The sequence below is a fragment of the Delphinus delphis genome, chromosome 1, assembly GCF_949987515.2.
Source record: "Delphinus delphis chromosome 1, mDelDel1.2, whole genome shotgun sequence".
NCBI classification, from domain to species: domain Eukaryota; kingdom Metazoa; phylum Chordata; class Mammalia; order Artiodactyla; family Delphinidae; genus Delphinus; species Delphinus delphis.
In genome coordinates, this window is record NC_082683.1 from 127,049,710 (window position 1) to 127,071,603 (window position 21,894).

Consider the following 21,894-nt stretch of genomic DNA (forward strand, 5'->3'; position numbering starts at 1 on the left):
CTTCCTGCCCCCAAAAGTACTCATTTTAATTGAAATTCTCCATTGTAGTCTCTGACCAGTGTCCCAGGGTGTATTGGTTCCTAACGAGGTGGAGGATGGGTACGGCCTCCCCAGGGGGAATTTCAGAAGAGGGCTGGTTGTCACAATGATTGACATTAAACAGGTAGAGATCTGGGATGCTAAATATCCTGCAATGTGTCAGAAGAAGGACTGCCCCCACTCCCGATCCCACCAATGGCAATAGCCCCTCCAGTGAGCAACACTGGAAGGCCCCAGCCAGGTCATATCACATAGGATGATGAAGCACATATGCTGCACCTCATCAGGCAGACATTTGAGTCACACTACAGCAATGAAAGAGGTTCATGTCATGCAGGGGTTAGATTTGGAAGAAGAGTAGGAAACCAAGGGATTTTTTTTTAATACAAGATTATCGCTCTTTTATTTCAATAGGAAAATAATGAAGATGGCCTAGCGAGTATCTATCAATCTGCCATCACCAACACCAGCAAAGAAATGTCCTGTTTCAGTGACCTTCCAATGCCTGAAGATTTTCCAAACTTCCTGCACAATTCTAAGTTCCTGGAATACTTCAGGATTTTTGTCAAAAAGTTTGATCTACTAAAATATATTCAGTTCCAGGTATTGTATTTTGGGGAAAGAATGGTTTTCTCTACATTAGCTCACATTTAAATAGAGAAGTTACTCTGATAATGAAAGAAATTGGGAATAAAACAAAACATTCTAATTCAATTATTTTCTGAAAAACAACAGCACAGTAGAAAACCCAAAAAGTAGTGTCATTACCCCTGATATTATAGATTATACACATTAACAGAAGAAAAAAATCTGTTAAAATTAATGACTTGAATGATTATATTGATGGTGAAACTGCATTTAATACCTATAACCACTGAGGACTCCTAGCCTCATTTCCTTTGAAAGGATATATGAAAAAAAATACCACATTGTTATTTCATTTTCTTACCGTCGCCATAAAAATGAAATTTCTTAAAAAAATGTACTAAATAAGCTCACAGCTCTCCATTCATCTCAGAAGCCTGTAGAAACCATTTTGGCTAATTTTTTGATGCATTCTTTAGCAACAAAAGAATAACCAGACCATTTTGAAATACAATTATAACTACCTTTCCTGTGTTTCCTTGAAAACAAATAATGAGATAAAAAAACAATATTCTCATTAAACATCCTGAATTTTTATCAGTAACATACACTCTGAAAACTAGTAAGTGTGCCTAGGAAATAAAATTTAAATTATAGCCTTGAATAAATAACTGTTAGTGGAACTTATTTTTTTTTAAACAGCTCATTTTCTCAGTAACTTTAGTTTTGTTCCAGATTTGTAGCACATTAATTTGTAATCGTTGATTTGATAGACATCAATATATGTAAATACCATTAAAATATCACATTCTATCTAATGTAGTTTTTCCCCAGCTTCCGTTTCTCTTGTTTATGATTTTACTGAGGTTGTTTTCTGGAGGTTGGAGAGGGCTTAGGAAAACTCACTTCTGTTTATTGGCCTCTGAGTTAGTACAGCCAAAAGATGATGGAACTAACTCAAACTATAAAAGGAGGTGTCCTCACTGAGTTCTGTATTAATATGGTGACCTCCCAGGAGGGGAAAACCACCAGGTTGCCTGAGGAGGGGTGAACTGGCTCAGGTCAGTCACATTTCTAGTAACTTCCTCAGTGATACTGAAGGTTGGTCCTCAAACCACATTTTAAATAGCAAGAATCCACAGTACTTTAGAGAATATACTACCCAGAACTTCAAATCTGAATCTTTCAACTGAAAATGCCCAGACATTTTATAGCCTTTTCATAAGCTTTATACTAATAGTCCATATACATTTTTTAATTGGAACAGCTTCAAACATTGCCAACCCAGCATTTTGAAAAATATATGAAAATTTGAAATGCATGTATAAGGGACTCAAACACTTGCCAACAAGAGGAGAAGCATGCCATTCCTCTAGAAGCGAGAAAAGCTTTGTTTCCTTTGACACTGCTTCTTAAATACAGCAGACACACATTTATGTACACTTTTAGAAATTCATAAACCTCCAGAGAGCAAAATGGTATTCTAAAAAATCATGAACTGATAAATTATTTCATCCAAATGAGATCATGAAGTGTATTGCTAGCATGATGTTTTAAAAATAATAAATATGAACTTACCATTCATGGAGTGATGTCACTGTGCCAGGCGCTATGCAAACTGCTTCACATGGAATATCTTCTCTAATAGAGAGTCTACACGGAGGTCAACACTTTTAAAGCTTCTTGATAAATACTGATTGTGTAATCACCTGAATGATGAACATGTATTTTGTATCTTGCCCAGACACTGTCTTGCTTTCTCTGGGTCTCCCTCAAGTCCTTATTCAGTCCTTAACACTGGTAACCGCTGCTGAGTCAGGCTCCTCGCACAACGCACATCCTTGGTTGCACCTGCCGAGGAAGAAGCAGCAGGGCGCACTTAGCAGTCTTTGCCTTAAGTGGCTTGAAATGGATTCAGACGGGACCTAAATGGAATCAGACATTGCACTCTACCCATCTCCACTCCCAGGGCACTGGACAAGGCCCCTGTTATGCCAGAGTAATGCTCAATGATGCCTTCTCTGTGTTCGGTTCAAGACAACCGTCCTCAGTGTGAAAAAACGCCCGGATTTCTCAACCACTGGCCAATGGGTGGTTGTTACCGAGAGCAACGGCAAGGAGCAAAGTGCTGTCTTTGACACAGTCATGGTCTGCAGTGGTCATCACATACTCCCTCACCTCCCACTGGAGTCATTTCCAGGTGAGGCCTGTGGGGATCCCCAGCTTTTGGGAGTAGGTGTCCAGGTACTTTATATTCAGGTTGGATTGTCAGGCAAAATTACCTAGCTACTGCAACAAGGCATAATATTAAGATCAGGATAGAGCTAGAAAGATGAGAGACTCCAAACACCATCTCTGATTCTGTTGAGCTCTTTGAGTCTTCATTATCAGCCAGCCTCCCTCAAAGTCACTAAATATTACTCAGTATTTCAGAGAATTCTCACCCAAATTGGTTCTCTGTTGGAGAGGTCCTTTCAGCCATGTGCTTACCTTGTCCTTTTTCTATCCTGCCAAACACCTGCGACTTTGCTACATCTTTGGAGACTTCCGCAGAGCCATGCCCACAGCCAGGGTTACTGGGGAGAGTTTCTGGAAATAAGTGCTGCTACAGGGCAGTGATGTTTCAGGGAGCACAGGGGAAGATGGTACCTCCCAGGCCCTTCCCTCAGAGAGTGTATCTCCTTCCCACGGCCTTCACGAAAACATCTGATACGATGGTTCAGTCCAAACCCCACATTATTCAAACCACCTGAGGAGCTTTTAAAGTTCTAACGACCTTCAAAGATTCAATTGGTCTAGGGTAGGCCTCAGTCAATTAAGGGCTACTCAGGTGATTTCAATATTCAGCTGGGATTGAGGCTTACTGACCTAACGCAGTGGCAATCTCAATCAGAATCACCTGGAGGGCTTTTAAAACCACAACTTGCTAGTCTCCACCCCTAGCATTTCCAACTCTTTAGGTCTAGTATGAGGCTGAGAATTTGCCTAACAAGTTCCCAGGTGATGCTGAAACTTCTGGCCAAGGGACCACACTTTGAGAACTAATGATCTAAAGGCTCTTTCAAGCAACCCACCATCAAACACAAATACTTTAACAAAGTCATGTTTCCTGGGAAAAGACAAAGAGATGCTTATCTTCAAAAAGGCTTGTCCAGTAAGTTGCTGATTGACGGCAAAGTGGAAACTATCCTTCACCTTATAATGTGCCTTGTTTTTAGCTTATTTTGGTTTTTGTTTGCTTTTGCAAAATAAGAATGATGAATGTTATTCTAATTATTACACAACTGCGATAATAGTACTTCATAATATGCTTAAGAAACATTTAAAAGAATATATGCTAGGGCTTCCCTGGTGGCGCAGTGGTTGAGAGTCCGCCTGCCGATGCACGGGACACAGCTTCGTGCCCCGGTCCGGGAAGATCCCACATGCCGCAGAGCAGCTGGGCCCGTGAGCCATGGCCGCTGAGCCTGCGCGTCCGGAGCCTGTGCTCCGCAATGGGAGAGGCCACAACAGTGAGAGGCCCGCATACGGCAAAAAAAAAAAAAAAAAAAAAAGAATATATGCTATGTGATAATAAAATATCATTGTACAGTCCAAAATAGGATAATGGGTAGCTGGAAACAAACACCTGACTCTGCTCTATTTATCAAAACCAATAGTTTTGGGACGAAGGGAAGATGGTGGAGGAGTAAGCCGCGGGGATCACCTTCCTCCCCACAGATACACCAGAAATACATCTACACGTGGAACAACTCCTACAGAACACCTACTGAACGCTGGCAGAAGACCTCAGACCTCCCAAAAAGGCAAGAAACTCCCCACGTACCTGGGTAGGACAAAAGAACAAAGAATAAACAGAGACAAAAGAATAGGGACGGGACCAGCACGTCTGGGAGGGAGCTGTGGAGGAGGAATGGTTTCCACACACTAGGCAGCCCCTTCACGGGTGGAGACTGCGGGTGGCGGAGGGGGAAAGCTTCGGAGCCGCGGAGGAGAGCACAGCAACAGGGGTGCGGAGGGCAAAGCGGAGAGATTCCCGCACAGAGGATCGGTGCCGAGCGGCACTCACCAGACCGAGAGGCTTGTCTGCTCACTCATCGGGGCGGGCGGGGCTGGGAGCTGAGGCTCGGGCTTCGGTCGGAGCGCCGGGAGAGGACTGGGGTTGGCGGCGTGAACACAGCCTGCAGAGGGCTAGTGCGCCACGGCTAGCCGGGAGGGAGTCCGGGGAAAAGTCTGGAGCTGCCGAAGAGGCAAGAGACTTTTTCTTCCCTCTTTGTTTCCTGGTGCGCGAGGAGAGGCGATTAAGAGCGCTGCTTGAAGGAGCTCCAGAGATGGGCGCGAGCCGCGGCTAAAAGCGCGGACCCCAGAGACGGCCATGAGACGCTAAGGCTGCTGCTGCCGCCACCAAGAAGCCTGTGTGCCAGCACAGGTCACTATCCACAGACCCCTTCCGGGGAGCCTGTGCAGCCCGCCACTGCCCGGGTCTCGGGATCTAGGGACAACTTCCCCGGAAGGACGCACAGCGCACCTCAGGCTGCTGCAACGTCATGGCGGCCTCTGCCGCCGCAGGCCCGCCCCGCACTCCGTGCCCCGCCTCCCCCCCCCCCCCCCCCACCGGCCTGAGTGAGCCAAAGCCAAGAACAGACGCCCTCTGGCGACTTACACACAGAGGCGCAGCCAAATCCAAAGCTGAACCCCGGCAGCTGTGCGAACAAACAGGAGAAAGGGAAATCTCTCCCAGCAGCCTCAAAAGCAGCGGATTAAAGCTCCACAATCAACTTGATATACCCTGCATCTGTGGAATACATGAATAGACAACGAGTCATCCCAAATTGAGGAGGTGGGCTTCGAGAGCAAGATATATGATTTTTTTCCCCTTTTCCTCTTTTTGTGAGTGTGTATGTCTATGCTTCTGTGTGAGATTTTGTCTGTATAGCTTTGCTTCCACCATTGGTCTAGGGATCTATCCGTTTTTTCTTTTTATTTTTTTTGTAATAATAATTTTTTATTTTAATAACTTTATTATATTTTATCTTATTTTATTTTACTTTATCTTCTTTCTTTTCTTCCTTCCTTCCCTCCTTCCTTCCTTCCTCCCTCCCTCCTTTCTTTCCTTACTTCTTCCTTTCTTTCTTTCTTTTTCTTTCTTTCTTTCTACTTCTAATAATTCTTTCTTTCTACTTTTTCTGCCTTGTATTCTGAGCCGTGTGGATGAAAGGCTCTTGGTGCTGCAGCCAGGAGTCAGTGCTGTGCCTCCGAGGTGGGAGAGCCAACTTCAGGACACTGGTCCACAAGAGGCCTCCCAGCTCCACATAATATCAAACGGCGAAAATCTCCCAGAGATCTCCATCTCAACACCAGCACCCAGCTTCACTCAACGACCAGCAAGCTACAGTGCTGGACACCCTGTGCCAAACAACTAGCAAGACAGGAACGCAACCCCACCCGTTAGCAGAGAGGCTGCCTGAAATCATAATAAGTCCACAGACACCCCAAAACACACCACCAGACATGGACCTGCCCACCAGAAAGACAAGATCCAGCCTCATCCACCAGAACACAGGCACTAGTCCCCTCCACCAGGAAGCCTACACAACCCACTGAAACAACCTTAGCCACTGGGGACAGACACCAAAAACAACGGGAACTACGAACCTGCAGCCTACAAAAAGGAGACCCCAAGCACAGTAAGATAAGCAAAATGAGAAGACAGAAAAACACACAGCAGATGAAGGAGCAAGATAAAAACCCACCACACCTAACAAATGAAGAGGAAATAGGCAGTCTACCTGAAAAAGATTTCAGAATGATGATAGTAAAGATGATCCAAAATCTTGGAAATAGAATAGAGAAACTGCAAGGAACATTTAACAAGGACCTAGAAGAACTAAAGATGAAACAAACACGATGAACAACACAATAATAGAATTAAAAATACTCTAAATGGGATCAATAGCAGAATAACTGAGGCAGAAGAACGGATAAGTGACCTGGATTTAAAATAGTGGAAATAACTACTGCAGAGCAGAATAAAGAAAAAAGAATGAAAAGAACTGAGGACAGTCTCAGAGACCTCTGGGGCAACATTAAACGCACCAACATTCAAATTATAGGGGTTCCAGAAGAAGAAGAGAAAAAGAAAGGGATGGAGAAAATATTTGAAGAGATTATAGTTGAAAACTTCCCTAATATGGGAAAGGAAATAGTTAATCAAGTCCAGGAAGCACAGAGGGTCCCATACAGGATAAATCCAAGGAGAAATACACCAAGACACATATTAATCAAACTGTCAAAAATTAAATACAAAGAAAACATATTAAAAGCAGCAAGGGAAAAACAACAAATAACACATAAGGGAATCCCCATAAGGTTAACAGCTGATCTTTCAGCAGAAACCCTGCAAGCCAGAAGGGACTGGCAGGACATATTTAAAGTGATGAAGGAGAAAAACCTGCCACCAAGATTACTCTACCCAGCAAGGACTTCATTCAGATTTGATGGAGAAATTAAAACCTTTACAGACAAGCAAAAGCTGAGAGAGTTCAGCACCACCAAATCAGCTTTACAACAAATGCTAAAGGAATTTCTCTAGGCAAGAAACACAAGAGAAGGAAAAGACCTACAATAACAAACACAAAACAATTGAGAAAATGGGAATAGGAACATACATATCGATAATTACCTTAAATGTAAATGGACTAAATGCTCCCACCAAAAGACACATATTAGCTGAATGGATACAAAAACAAGACCCATATATATGCTGTCTACAAGAGACCCACTTCAGATCTAGAGACACATACTGACTGAAAGTGAGGGGATGGAAAAAGATATTCCATGCAAATGGAAATCAAAAGAAAGCTGAAGTAGCAATTCTCATATCAGACAAAATAAACTTTAAAATAAAGACTATTAGAAGAGACAAAGAAGGACACTACATAATGATCAAGGGATCAACCCAAGAAGAAGACATAACAATTGTAAATATTTATGCACCCAACATAGGAGCACCTCAATACATAAAGCAAAGACTAACAGCCATAAAAGGGGAAATTGACAGTAACACATTCATAGTAGGGGACTTTAACACCCCACGTTCACCAATGGACAGATCATCCAAAATGAAAATAAATAAGGAAACACAAGCTTTAAATGATACATTAAACAATATGGACTTAATTGATATTTATAGGACATTCCATCCAAAAACAACAGAATACACATTTTTCTCAAGTGCTCATGGAACATTCTCCAGGATAGATCATATCTTGGGTCACAAATCAAGCCTTGGTAAATTTAAGAAAATTGAAATTGTATCAAGTATCTTTTCTGACCACAACGCTATGAGACTAGATATCAATTACAGGACAAAATCTGTAAAAAATACAAACACATGGAGGCTAAACAATACACTACTTAATAACGAAATGATCACTGAAGAAATCAAAGAGGAAATCAAAAAATACCTAGAAACAAATGACAATGAAAACACGACGACCTAAAACCTATGGGATGCAGCAAAAGCAGTTCTAAGAGGGAAGTTTATAGCAATACAATCCTACCTTAAAAAACAGGAAACATCTCGAATAAACAACCTAAACTTCCACCTCAAGCAATTAGAGAAAGAAGAACAAAAAAAACCCAAAGTTAGCAGAAGGAAAGAAATCATAAAAATCAGATCACAAATAAATGAAAAAGAAATGAAGAAAACAATAGCAAAGATCAATAAAACTAAAAGCTCGTTCTTTGAGAAGATAAAAAAATTGATAAACCATTAGCCAGACTCATCAAGAAAAAAAGGGAGAAGACGCAAATCAATAGAATTAGAAATGAAAAAGGGGAAGTAACAACTGACACTGCAGAAATACAAAAGATCATGAGAGATTACTACAAACAACTCTATGCCAATAAAATGGACAACCTGGAAGAAATGGACAAATTCTTAGAAATGCACAACTTGCCAAGACTGAATCAGGAAGAAATAGGAAATATGAACAGACCAATCACAAGCACTGAAATTCAGACTGAGATTAAAAATCTTCCAACAAACAAAAGCCCAGGACCAGATGGCTTCACAGGCGAATTCTATCAAACATTTAGAGAAGAGCTAACACCTATCCTTCTCAAACTCTTCCAAAATATAGCAGAGGGAGGAACACTCCCAAATTCCTTCCACGAGGCCACCATCACCTTGATACCAAAACCAGACAAGGATGTCACAAAGAAAGAAAACTACAGGCCAATATCACTGATGAACATAGATGCAAAAATCCTCAACAAAATACTAGCAAACAGAATCCAACAGCACATTAAAAGGATCATACACCACGATCAAGTGGGGTTTATTCCAGGAATGCAAGGATTCTTCAATATACGCAAATATATCAACGTGATACACCATATTAACAAATTAAAGGAGAAAAACCATATGATCATCTCAATAGATGCAGAGAAAGCTTTCGACAAAATTCAACACCCATTTATGATAAAAACCCTGCAGAAAGTAGGCATAGGGGGAACTTTCCTCAACATAATAAAGGCCATATATGACAAGCCCACAGCAAACATCATCCTCAATGGTGAAAAACTGAAAGCATTGCCACTAAGATCAGGAACAAGACAAGGTTGCCCACTCTCACCACTCTTATTCAACATAGTTTTGGAAGTTTTAGCCACAGCAATCAGAGAAGAAAAGGAAATAAAAGGAATCCAAATCGGAAAAGAAGAAGTAAAGCTGTCACTGTTTGCAGATGACATGATACTCTACATAGAGAATCCTAAAGATGCTACCAGAAAACTACTAGAGCTAATCAATGAATTTGGTAAAGTAGCAGGATACAAAATTAATGCACAGAAATCTCTGGCATTCCTATATACTAATGATGAAAAATCTGAAAGTGAAATCAAGAAAATACTCCCATTTACCACTGCAACAAAAAGAATAAAATATCTAGGAATAAACCTACCTAAGGAGACAAAAGACCTGTATGCAGAAAATTGTAAGACACTGATGAAAGAAATTAAAGATGATACAAGCAGATGGAGAGATATACCATGTTCTTGGATTGGAAGAATCAACATTGTGAAAATGACTCTACTACCCAAAGCAATCTACAGATTCAATGCAATCCCTATCAAACTACCACCGGCATTTTTCACAGAACTAGAACAAAAAATTTCGCAATTTGTATGGAAACACAAAAGACCCCGAATAGCCAAAGCAATCTTGAGAACGGAAAAAAGGAACTGGAGGAATCAGGCTCCCTGACTTCAGACTATACTACAAAGGTACAGTAGTCAAGGCAGTATGGTACTGGCACAAAAACAGAAAGATAGATCAATGGAACAGGATAGAAAGCCCAGAGATAAACCCACGCACATACGGTCACCTTATCTTTGATAAAGGAGGCAGGGATGTATAGTGGAGAAAGAACAGCCTCTTCAATAAGTGGTGCTGGGAAAACTGGACAGGTACATGTAAAAGTATGAGATTAGAACACTCCCTAACACCATACACAAAAATAAGCTCAAAATGGATTAAAGACCTAAATGTAAGGCCAGAAACTACCAAACTCTTAGAGGAAAACATAGGCAGAACACTCCATGACATAAATCACAGCAAGATCCTTTTTGACCCACCTCCTAGAGAAATGGAAATAAAAACAAAAATAAACAAATGGGACCTAATGAAACTTCAAAGCTTTTGCACAGCAAAGGAAACCATAAACAAGACCAAAAGACAACCCCAGAATGGGAGAAAATATTTGCAAATGAAGCAACTGACAAAGGATTAATCTCCAAAATTTATAAGCAGCTCATGCAGCTCAATAACAAAAAAAAGAAACAACCCAATCCAAAAATGGGCAAAAGACCTAAATAGACATTTCTTCAAAGAAGATATACACACTGCCAACAAACACATGAAAGAATGCTCAACATTATTAATCATTAGAGAAATGCAAATCAAAACTACAACGAGAACTCATCTCACAGCAGTCAGAATGGCCATCTTCAAAAAATCTACAAACAATAATTGCTGTAGAGGGTGTGGAGAAAAGGGAACACTCTTGCACTGCTCGTGGGAATGTAAATTGGTACAGCCACTATGGACAAGAGTATGGAAGTTCCTTAAAAAACTACAAATAGAACTACCATATGACCCAGCAATCCCACTACTGGGCATATACCCTGAGAAAACCATAATTCAAAAACAGTCATGTACCAAAATGTTCATTGCAGCTCTATTTACAATAGCCTGGAGATGGAAACAACCTAAGTGTCCATCATCAGATGAATGGATAAAGAAGATGTGGCACATATATACAATGGAATATTACTCAGCCATAAAAAGAAACGAAATTGAGCTATTTGTAATGAGGTGGATACACCTAGAGTCTGTCATACAGAATGAAGTAAGTCAGAAAGAGTAAGACAAATACTGTATGCTAACACATATATATGGAATTTAAGAAAAAAAAAAGTCATGAGGAACCTAGGGGTAAGACAGAAATAAAGACACAGACCTACTAGAGAATGGACTTGAGGCTATGGGGAGGTGGAAGGGTAAGCTGTGACAAAGTGAGAGAGAGGCATGGACATATATACACTATCAAATGTAAGGTAGATAGCAAGTGGAAAGCAGGCGCATAGCACAGGGAGATCAGCTCGGTGCTTTGTGACCGCCTGGAGGGGTGGGATAGGGAGGGTGGGAGGGAGGGAGACGCAAGAGGGAAGAGATATGGGAACATATGTATATGTATAACTGATTCACTTTGTTATAAAGCAGAAACTAACACACCATTGTAAAGCAATTATACTCTAATAAATATAAAAAAAACAAACTATAAAGATGTCTTTGCTGCTAAAATAAAAAAAAATTGTTTGTTCTCTAATAAATATCTAAGCTGCAGCCTCTGAAATCAACTCTTTTGGTCCTGTACCATATGCTTAACCTAACATTTCTTATGTGGTTCATACTTTGAGTTTGCCAGTTGGCCTTGATAATGTAACATACCTAAGAGGGGAAGAGACAAAACAAATGATTTTCCCCAGAAAGGAAAAGCTGATGGTGCAGTTTTATTGAACTTAACTTGACATAGTTCATGGATTTCTCTTTTCTTCCCCCTAAAGGTATTCAGAAGTTCAAAGGCCAGTATTTCCATAGCCACCAATACAAGCACCCAGAGGGATTTGAAAGAAAACGCATTTTGGTGATTGGAATAGGAAACTCAGCCTCAGATATTGCAGTTGAGTTGAGTAAGAAGGCTGCTCAGGTAAGATGTTCCCTGATTACCTTGTACGGTGGAGGAGAGGAAAATCCCAGCCATGTAACTAAGGCTCCATTACTCATTAATTGATTTGTTGTTTGGTTGCCCAGTGTGGTATCATAGAAAATCTGGAAACCACGAAGTCAGAGTTTATCTCCCACCTTTGCCACTAATCAGCCTTGTAACCTAGAGGCAGTCATTTTACTTCTGTGGGCTATGGTTCCCTCACGTAAGTTTGCATCAGATGACTTTCAGCACAGGAGGCCTTGTTTCTACCCAGGGGGCTTTATGAGTTGACCTGTTCATCTTTGGAGGAGTGCCTTTTAGAAATTTAGTGCATATTTGAATTCTATTTGAAATGTAAATAATCCTTAGCTTCCACGAATCATTAAGGGAAAGATTAAACAGACAGACTCCCAACCATAATCACAGATATTTAGGTGCTCCCTGAGGCCTTCCAACCACTGTTATCTTTGCACCTGCTCAGGAATGACACAGCTTAGCTTCCAGAGTCAAACATTACAAGGTACAGATAATGCTGACAGAGGTGGTTGGGAATAGCAGAAAATAAAACCCTTTTACAAGGACAGAGCTAGGCAAAAATGGGAAAATAGCTAAGGTTCCTCTCCCCAAAGCATCCCCTCTCAACAGGGCCCTATCACTATGATGTAGCCCAGCATCTTCTGGCTACACAGGAGTTGCAGTAGCCATGTCTACAACCAGCAAAACTGTCCAGTCCTGAGACTCACACTGTCAGGGCTCAAGATGCCCAGTAGCAAATGTGATAAAAGAACATAGTGCCTCCCCAGCAGGTTGATGAAGGGGTTCCACTGGGATCTGTCAGAATTACCACCCTGGGGATGAGCAGGTCACTAACACCAGAAGGAGATTTACTAGACCCAGGAGGTCCTCACCATTTTTGTGAAAAGAAACCACTTTTCACTTTTCAAAGCTTTTAAGACCTCAGTGTGAGGTGGCTGGACCTAGAGTTGTCATACAGAGTAAAGTAAGTCAGAAAGAGAAAAACAAATACCGTATGCTAACACATATATATAGAATCTAAAAAAAAAAAAGTGGTTCTGAAGAACCTAGGGGCAGGAGACAGGAATAAAAGATGCAGACATAGAGAATGGACTTGAGGACACGGGGAGTGGGAAGGGTAAGCTGGGACAAAGTAGAGAGTGGCATGGACATATATACACTACCAAATATAAAACAGACAGCTAGTGGGAAGCAGCTGCATAGCAAAGGGAGATCAGCTCAGTGCTTTGTGACCACGTAGAGGGGTGGGTTAGGGAGGGTGAGAGGGAGACACAAGAGGGAGAAGATACAGGGATATATGTATAGCTGATTCACTTTGTTATACAGCAGAAACTAACGCAACATTGTAAAGCAATTATACTCCAATAAAGATGTTAAAAAAAAAAAAAAAAGACCTCAGTGTGAGGAACAAGTGAGGAGGCAGTAACTGTAAGTCTTGGAGAAGAGCCAACTCAGGTAGGGAGGCAAAAGGTCCAGTCTCTTTCCTGTTGGGAATGCCTGCCAAGCTTGAGGAAGGGAGTATGATAAAAGGAACTGACTTAGCTGTCAACCAAGGAAAGCTCCGTACTAGACCACTACATGTTACAGGTCAGTGATTTGGACTTAGAACAGATGATCCAAAGATATCAAATCTTAGATTGCAAGAGTCTATTTCCTTATATGGGCCTTGCCATGTAAAAGCCCGTCAGTCATGCCAGATTCAATATTAAGAAACCACCTTTGCTATATTTGTGTGCCTTTCACCTCATTAATCTTTAAATAGGATGTCTCTTCAATATTTATTGGATTAATAACATAATTGATAATTATGATAAAATGTCTTACACAGAGTAATGCACTCTCAACCCTTCTGTGAGAAGAGATACATAGGAGCTACGTATGTAAGGGATAGAACCAGGTGCATCTGCAAAGCTTAAAATTATAGCCTAAACTCACCTTAGTCCTGAGTGTGCCCTGCTTCTGTTAAAGGAGGTTCACGTTCACAAGTATATGGCATGCTCTACCACAGCCCAAATGCATTGCTCAAAATACTATGGGATGGTGCTGAGCCATCCACACACTTTCTCACCAAAAACCAGATCTCTGACCCTTGGCCTGAAGTATGCATCTCAGGGAAAGAAGCCTGATCGTAAATCCTGAGACATATCACACTGTTGCAGCTAGTACAGCTAGCCAGATTAGACTCCCCGCTGTAAAGATGGTGACAGCAGAAAGAGAATAAATAAAATAGGCAGAGCTTTCAATATGAAACATGGATTGATCCTAAGGAAGAAGGGCAGACAATAAGTAATGGAAAGAGACATTCATGGAAATATTTGAAGTATATTATCTAATACCTAACCAAAGTAGTGCCAACACAACAAAAGGGAAACAGCAGGAGAAAATCAGGATATAAGGGTATTACCACTCACAGACCAACAATTCAACACCATTATACCATTTTATGTAAGTGCTACTTCACAAGCGAAGGAGTTGAGGCCCCAGCAAAACTTGTCTCCAAATTCTGGCTCACTCCAGATATGTGGCACTATATGAAACTCCTCTCCTCCAGGCTAACTTTACAAAATAATAATACCTAGCAGTACTTATCACTTGCCAGGCAATATTTTCAGTACTTTACATATATTATCTCATTTAATCTGCACAATTCTATGAAGCAGGTACTATTTTAAAGAGAGAGAGAAACGGAGGCACAGAGAGGTTGAAGTAACTAACCAAGGCAACACAGCTTGTAAGTAGTGGGGCTGAGAGTCAAACCCAGGCAGTCTGGATCCAGAGTCCTAGATCTAGAATCCATGATCTTAAACTCCTAAGTGAATCAGTTTCCTTGTAAGTGAATCTTATGTGTTTATCAAGGACAGCCTTGTACAGCAGAACTCATAGAGTTCTGGCATGTAAAAGTATTGGCATATAAAATTTTAAGACGCAAGTCAAATATGTATTTGGTCAATGGCGGAGTAACAGTAAACAAAGTAAAATATACATTTGAAAAGAGATATAAATGCACACCTTGAAAACTAGGGAAATATAAGTATACAAGGTAAAGAATACATCTGACATATACACACTACTATATATAAAATAGGTAATCAACAAGGAACTACTGTATAGCACAGGAAACTAACTCCACTCAATACTCTGTAATAACCTATATGGAAAAAGACTCTGAAAAAGAATATATATATATATATATATATATATATATATATATATGTATAACTGATTACCTCCTATATTAACTTCCATGTAAAGTAATATCTATGAATAGTAAATGTTAGATTTTTAAACTCTGAATTTTTAAAATAAATTCAAAGTTAAAAATCTGGTAACTCAATCAAGATCTAGAAACTGATGGAAAGAATCATAACATATATGCTTTTAGAATTTATGCAGTAGTTAATAAAATAATGCTACATTTTTTTTAAAAAAAGAGTACATATGAGAGGGGATTCAGAAGTGCACTTGAAGAGAATGGAAATCACAGTATAAGTTCAGAATTTTTAACTTTTAAAATACATAACAATGTTCTTTCAAGTATGGGAAGAAGCTGATTTCCCTTGTTACTCCCTCTCTGGGGATATACAGATCCATATATTTGTGCCTATCTAGACATTAGGCTGTAATCATACATTTCCTAGGATTATAATTGTATACCTTCCCTATAAAAACAACTTGTGGTGGATGGACAAGGTAAGAGGAGGGAAGGAGCATTGAACCACAACTTCAAGCATGGCAAAAATTTGTGGGTTTTATGATTGGTTTAGCCCAAAGATTTTCTCATATTTCCATGAAGTTCTCAAGACTATGGTAGTCTTCCTGTATCAGCATAAGTACTACTGGTTCCCACTTGTATGATAAAGCTGCCCCAGAGCAGTGAAAACTGGAAGGTACTTCACTTTGAGGTCAATCATCTTTAAAACAAAGCATTTCAGCAAATTCTGGGGCCATACATGTGATGTATTATCTACACAGTGGGTTCCTCCCAAAAGAGATGATGCCCTAGTTTGAACTGCATCCTTTTTTGCTCACCAGGTGTTTGTCAGCACCAGACACGGTTCCTGGGTCATGGGCCGTATCTCTGAAGATGGCTATCCCTGGGACATGGTGTTCCACACCCATTTTAGCTCCATGCTCCGAAATGTCCTGCCACGAAGAGTTGTAAAATGGGTGATGGAACAACAGATGAATCAGTGATTCAACCATGAAAATTATGGCCTTATGCCTCAAAACAAGTAGAGTTACTTTGCTTTTTTATGGTATACTCATTGGTAATCAAGGATGTCAGAGGGGTTTCTTTTTGCAAAGAGCTAAATTGCTAACATGGTAGTTCAAACTACAACCTAACAATATGGGTATCATGTAGCTCCTGGATTTTGAATTCCAAATTTGTTCTGTATGCCTTTTAAAAAGTAAATATTTAAGAAGATGAAGTATAAATATTATGAGCTGCTCCAGAAAGTAGAACTAGGATCATGGGAAGCACTTCCTAATACCCAGAGCTGTCCAACATTGGAAAAGGCTGCTTTAAGAGACTGTGACCTTCCTTTCAGAGGGGGGGTGGGAAAACTGATCCAAATTCTACATCTGTTAATTCATACTTTGCTAACTCTGTACACCACAAGGGTTCTTCCTGTGGGTAGCTTTTGAGAACATACTCACTGCCTGCTAATCTGTTATACATCACTGATCTTATAAACACAAGCAAAAAATATGGATGTTTATTTTTCTTTATTTGATAACAGGCTCCTTCCCTTAAAAAAAAAAAAAAACAGAAGAGGTTTGCAATCTTTCAACAAATGCAACGTGGCTGCTATCTTCTGAGATCTGATACATGTACCATGTATCCTTATTTTTTTAACAAAATGGTTCTCAAATCTACAAAAAAGGAAATTCCAGAAATACAGCCAGACTTTGCTCCACTATTCATGCTATCACATACATACAGAGACTCCACGTATATTTGGGATCAAGAAATATCCCCAAACTTGATTCTATGCATTAATTTTCACACTAATCTCTTAATAAGTTTCAAAACTAATGGGAATTTAACAAAGTTTTCCTTACTTACTTATGATCAGATAAAAATTAAATGGAACATCAAGATAATTAAAGGTAGATAACATAAAACAACAGAAATTATCAATGGGATAATAACAATTGGAATGCTCAGGAATTGACCACAGGCACTGGCATTTTGTCTAAGCCCTTAGGAATGCCTCCTTTTTTGAAATGTGTTTTGCCCACATCATCTACATGTTTTTCCTTATTTGTTGAGGGAAGAGATATGCGACATGAGAATAAAGTCAGAGAGTAAGGCTTGGGGTAGCCCAACTAGTCAAGTTAGAAAGTTTTATGGATATTTGAAAAACCTCTTTATTCCCAGAGCCAAGCCCATAAAATATCAAGAGAGTTCAAAACCCCTCATTAAATACTCTTTCTGGGGCTTCCCTGGTGGCACAGTGGTTAAGAATCCGCCTGCCAATGCAAGGGGCACGGGTTCGAGCCCTGGCCCGGGAAGATCCCACATGCCGTGGAGCAACTCAGCCCATGCGCCACAACTACTGAAGCCTGTGCGCCTAGAGCCCGTGCTCTGCAACAAGAGAAGCCACACCAATGAGAAGCCCGCACACTGCAACGAAGAGAAGCCCCGGCTCACCGCAACTAGAGAAGGCCCACGCACAGCAACGGAGACCCAACACAGCCAAAAATTAAAATAAAATAAATAAAAAATTAAGAAAAAAGAAAAGAAATACTCTTTCTGAGTGTTTTCTTCTGCATGTTTCAGATACCTTATGAAATAGCCAATACTAAGTGATGATCTTCCAAGTCATATACTCTGTGGAGCCATCAAGGTGAAATCAAGAGTGAAAGAGCTCACAGAAACTTCTGCCATCTTTGAGGATGGAACAGTGGAGGAGGACATTGACGTCATTGTCTTTGCAATAGGATATACTTTCTCTTTTCCCTTCCTTGAAGATCCACTTGTTAAAGTAGAGAATAATATGGTCTTGCTGTACAAATACATGTTCCCTCCTCACCTGGAGAAGTCAACCCTTGCATGCATTGGTCTTATCCAGCCTCTAGTTTCAATTTCCCAACTGTTGAACTTCAAGCTCGTTGGGTAACAAGAGTTTTCAAAGGTAAGTGAGTGGGCAAGTGAATGGCTGAGTGTTTCACACCTGGTGGATTTTGCTAAATAACAAGTTTAGAAAAGGAGGTTGCCAACAAGGAGGTTGCCAACCTTGGCTGCTCTCACAAAACTGACATCCTAAAAAGTTAGAAAATTCACAAAATAACCAATACTGGGATACGATAATAATAAATATCTGCAATCATTCCTTTAAAATATTAGAAAATTCAGAGAATTTCAGTTGACATGATGTTAAGTAAATATTATTTTTTCTTGGACTAATGAGAGAACAGAAGGAAGGAAGACATCTATGACTCCTAGTTTTACCTATAATATGTTTATAAATTCCTCAGAATATGTGCAAATCAAGAGACCTAGGGCCTACTCCATACTTAACTCCAAATTAACTCTTAATACCGAAGCAGCTCAACCTCACAGATCCCTACAAAGCTATAAAATTATTAGAATATTTCTCTCTGACCATTGTGTAGCACTTTGTACTTCTCAGAAGGCTGTTACTATCTCCCTGATCCAGGGCTCAATTCAGCTCAACAAAATCTTATTGAATACTTAGCCCTGTGCTGGAACTTGGTAGGATACAGAGAAATTTAAATGGGTCATTTTAAGATAATAAGACATGTGCTTTGTCAGAGGACTGCATGGAGTGTCTGGAAAAAGAGAAAGGGTGCTTAGCGACAGCAGAGTTTGGATAAAGGAAGGGCATGTGGTCAAGGAAAACTCCCTAGATAACTGGGTTTCCCAGGTGCAGAAAAGGGAATCAGAGCACAGAGGTGTGATGCAGATGAGGAATTATTACAAGATACTTGACATTCCTAGAACATGAGGTGTGAGGCAGAGAGGGGTGAGAGATTATTCTTAGAGAGGAAGGGACCAAGACACAGGATCCTTTTAAGACATGCTAAGGAGCTTGAACATAAAATGTATATCAGCTCTTCCCAAATTTAGCTACACATAAAAACCATCTGAGGGACTCTTAGGGACCCTGATTACGTCTGGCCTGAGGACCTAGTGTCTCCATTTAAGAAAGCTCTTCTGCCGGAAGACCCAATGAAAGGTTAAGCAAGGACCAGACATTATCAGATTTTCACTTTTGATAGATTATTTCAACATTAGTGTGAAAGACAGATTTGAAAGGCGAAAGGAATAGAGTCTCAGAGACCAGTGAGAAGGCTACTGTAATCGTCTATACTAAAATGTGATACAACCTCAGCCAGGTAAAGAGACAAAGTGGAGAAGAGAGCTAGTTAAGAATCAAACCAGCAGGACGTAATGCTTGGCTCCATGTAGAAAAATTCGAGGAAAAGAGCAGAATCAAGGGTGACTTGATCAAGGCAGACCTCAGGTGGTGGAAACTGGGTGGGGAGCAGTGCTGGGGCTAGAGGGAGCGTGTGGAAGAGGATGCAAGTCTGAGCAGTAGGACTTCAGTGATGAGCTCAGTTTTGGACTCATTGAATCTGAGATGTCTGATGACTAGCCATATCCAGGGAAACTCACCGTTCTTCAGCATGTCTGAATTTCTAGGGACACCTGTGACAGGGGACGGAATCACAAGCACACAGTGATAACTGACATCAATCTTTCTCTCTCCCCACTGCCCTACCTCAGTTTGTGCCACCCCTTCCCTCACCTGGTTTTCTTCAACAGCCTCTTAACTTGTCTTGCTGCCTTTAAACTGACCTGCCGGGAGCCCATTTCCCAAAATTCAGCACCTCAAAGAATCTTTCCAAAAGGCGAATCTCATCTTGTCCCCCACGGCTTCCCACCACTTTCAGAATGGAGCTCAAGCCATCTGGCACGGCTTCCCAACTTCTCAGGCTCACCTTCCCTCTCCACCTTCTTCTCTAACCCCCGACTCCCACCCCAGAGTCCACGCTGTAGCCTGGTGATCCCTGGGCAACATTACATAGAACTCAATGCAGGTGGCGCACCCTGGAGTTCAACAACACAGCAGTGCTGACTGGTATCTCATGGGTAAATGGCCAAAATTTAATTGTAGGAATCAACTGATTGTAGGAATCAGTTGATTGTAGAAATCAATCATCTAGATAAAGCAATGAAATTGAATCAAACCCACTACTCAACCAACCTTTTATTTTCTAGGCTTGTATACTTTGCCCTCAGAGAGAACTATGATGGCAGACATTATCAAGAGGAATAAAAAAAGAATTGACTTGTAAGAATTTTTTTTAATTCTTTACATAGAACAGTGTTTCTCCAAGTATAGTGATCTAACTACTCACAAGAACCACCTAGCTGCTTCTAAAAAAGCAAATTCTACTACTTTAAGATCCAACTATTTAAAAATAGTAATTTCACCAAACAAGAACATTTATCCTTGACCTAAATTGATTTGTTTTATATATTGCCCATGTTAGATTCTGTATCCTCTCACACTCTGTGGTAAAGAGGAAGTGGGATGGGGGCAGTGGTGGTGACAGTAGCCTAAGTATCTCTGGAAAGTCAGCTGGAGGAACTCCCATCAAAGCAAATTAGAAAGGAGTTGGTGTGAAGTGAAGGTCAAGGATTTACATTTTGTGATGAAGTGGAATGGAGTTCAATAGAGATCAAGTACATTGGAAAGTAGACTTGGGGGCCTTATAGTGTAGAGGTTATCTCACATTCAAATTCTAATTCATCTACTATATGCCAGTCAGAGTGCAAGGTACTTTAATAATTCAACAAGCAAATACTGTGTCTCTTCTGGGCAAAACACTGAGCTATGCTTTCATCTGTGTTATCTTGTGAATCTTTGCAGCAATCCTGATTAGTTTTACTTGCCAGGAGACTTGGAGAGTTATTCAAAACTCATTTATTCATTCATTCATTACTTCATTCTTTCAATAGCTAATGAATACCTAATGTTCTTATATAACTTAGAACATTTTGTGAATCTGTCCTTTATTCTTTCTTCATTAAGGTTTGGAGAGAGCAACAACCAGATACTGCAGACCAGTTACATCGACTACTTGGACGAGCTCGCCTTAGAGATAGGTGCAAAGCCAGACCTCCTCTCTCTCTTGCTAAAAGAGCCTAAACTGGCTATGAAACTTTATTTTGGGCCCTGCAACTCCTATCAGTATCGCCTGGTTGGACCTGGGCAATGGAATGGAACCAGGAATGCCATCTTCACCCAGAAACAAAGGATATTGAAGCCTTTAAAGACACGGGCTCTAAAAACTTCATCTAATTTCCCAGTTTCCTTCCTGTTGAAAATCCTCGGGCTTCTTGCTGTTGTGGTGGCCTTTTTTTTTCCAACTTCAGTGGTTCTAATATGTCAGCATAATGCTTTTGGCTTTCATGTCAGTCAGTACCTCTTAAAGAGAAAAAAAAAAGACTAAGAGAAAAAATATTAAATCTAAAGTCTAAATTTTAGAGTTGAGGAAAACAGAGTGAGAGAGGTAATTGTGGACAGTTAGCAGACTTAGGTCTATGTGTAAAACTGAAGTTGTGGCATGAAATTTCTTTGCCATTTCTACCCTTCCCTCAAGTTCACTAGACTCTCAAAAAAAGACAATAAAATAACACTGGCTAAACAGTGCTGCCAAGCCCTGGTAAAGGAGAGTCATGTGGAAAAATAGTAGAATTACACAGAACGAAAAGCACCCATGGTTTAAATCACTGGAAAATTTTAAGTGTGGGAAAATATTAAAATTCCTGTGTGTTGTTTTTGATAGTCTTCTTAGCCAGACTCTATATGGTAACAAAGTTCTCAGATGTTAGGTCATGCGCCATTTGCTTCATGGGGAATCACTCAAAACTACTGGAGAAAAAAATGAGAGGATAGACTTAGAACATGGCAATGCTCAGACA

The 21,894-nt window shown here is 40.4% G+C and overlaps 1 protein-coding gene across 1 annotated transcript; it reads left to right on the top strand.

The window, feature by feature from the left end:
* The first annotated feature begins 459 nt into the window (after positions 1-459).
* On the top strand, positions 460-21,354 carry LOC132423549 (dimethylaniline monooxygenase [N-oxide-forming] 2-like). The gene is given in 9 exon segments (XM_060009443.1): positions 460-642; positions 2,662-2,824; positions 11,755-11,897; positions 15,966-16,165; positions 17,719-18,020; positions 18,023-18,073; positions 20,185-20,257; positions 21,002-21,326; positions 21,328-21,354. Coding segments are annotated over 9 exon segments (1,410 nt in total). The 5' UTR covers positions 460-516.
* The last annotated feature ends 540 nt before the right edge of the window (positions 21,355-21,894 follow it).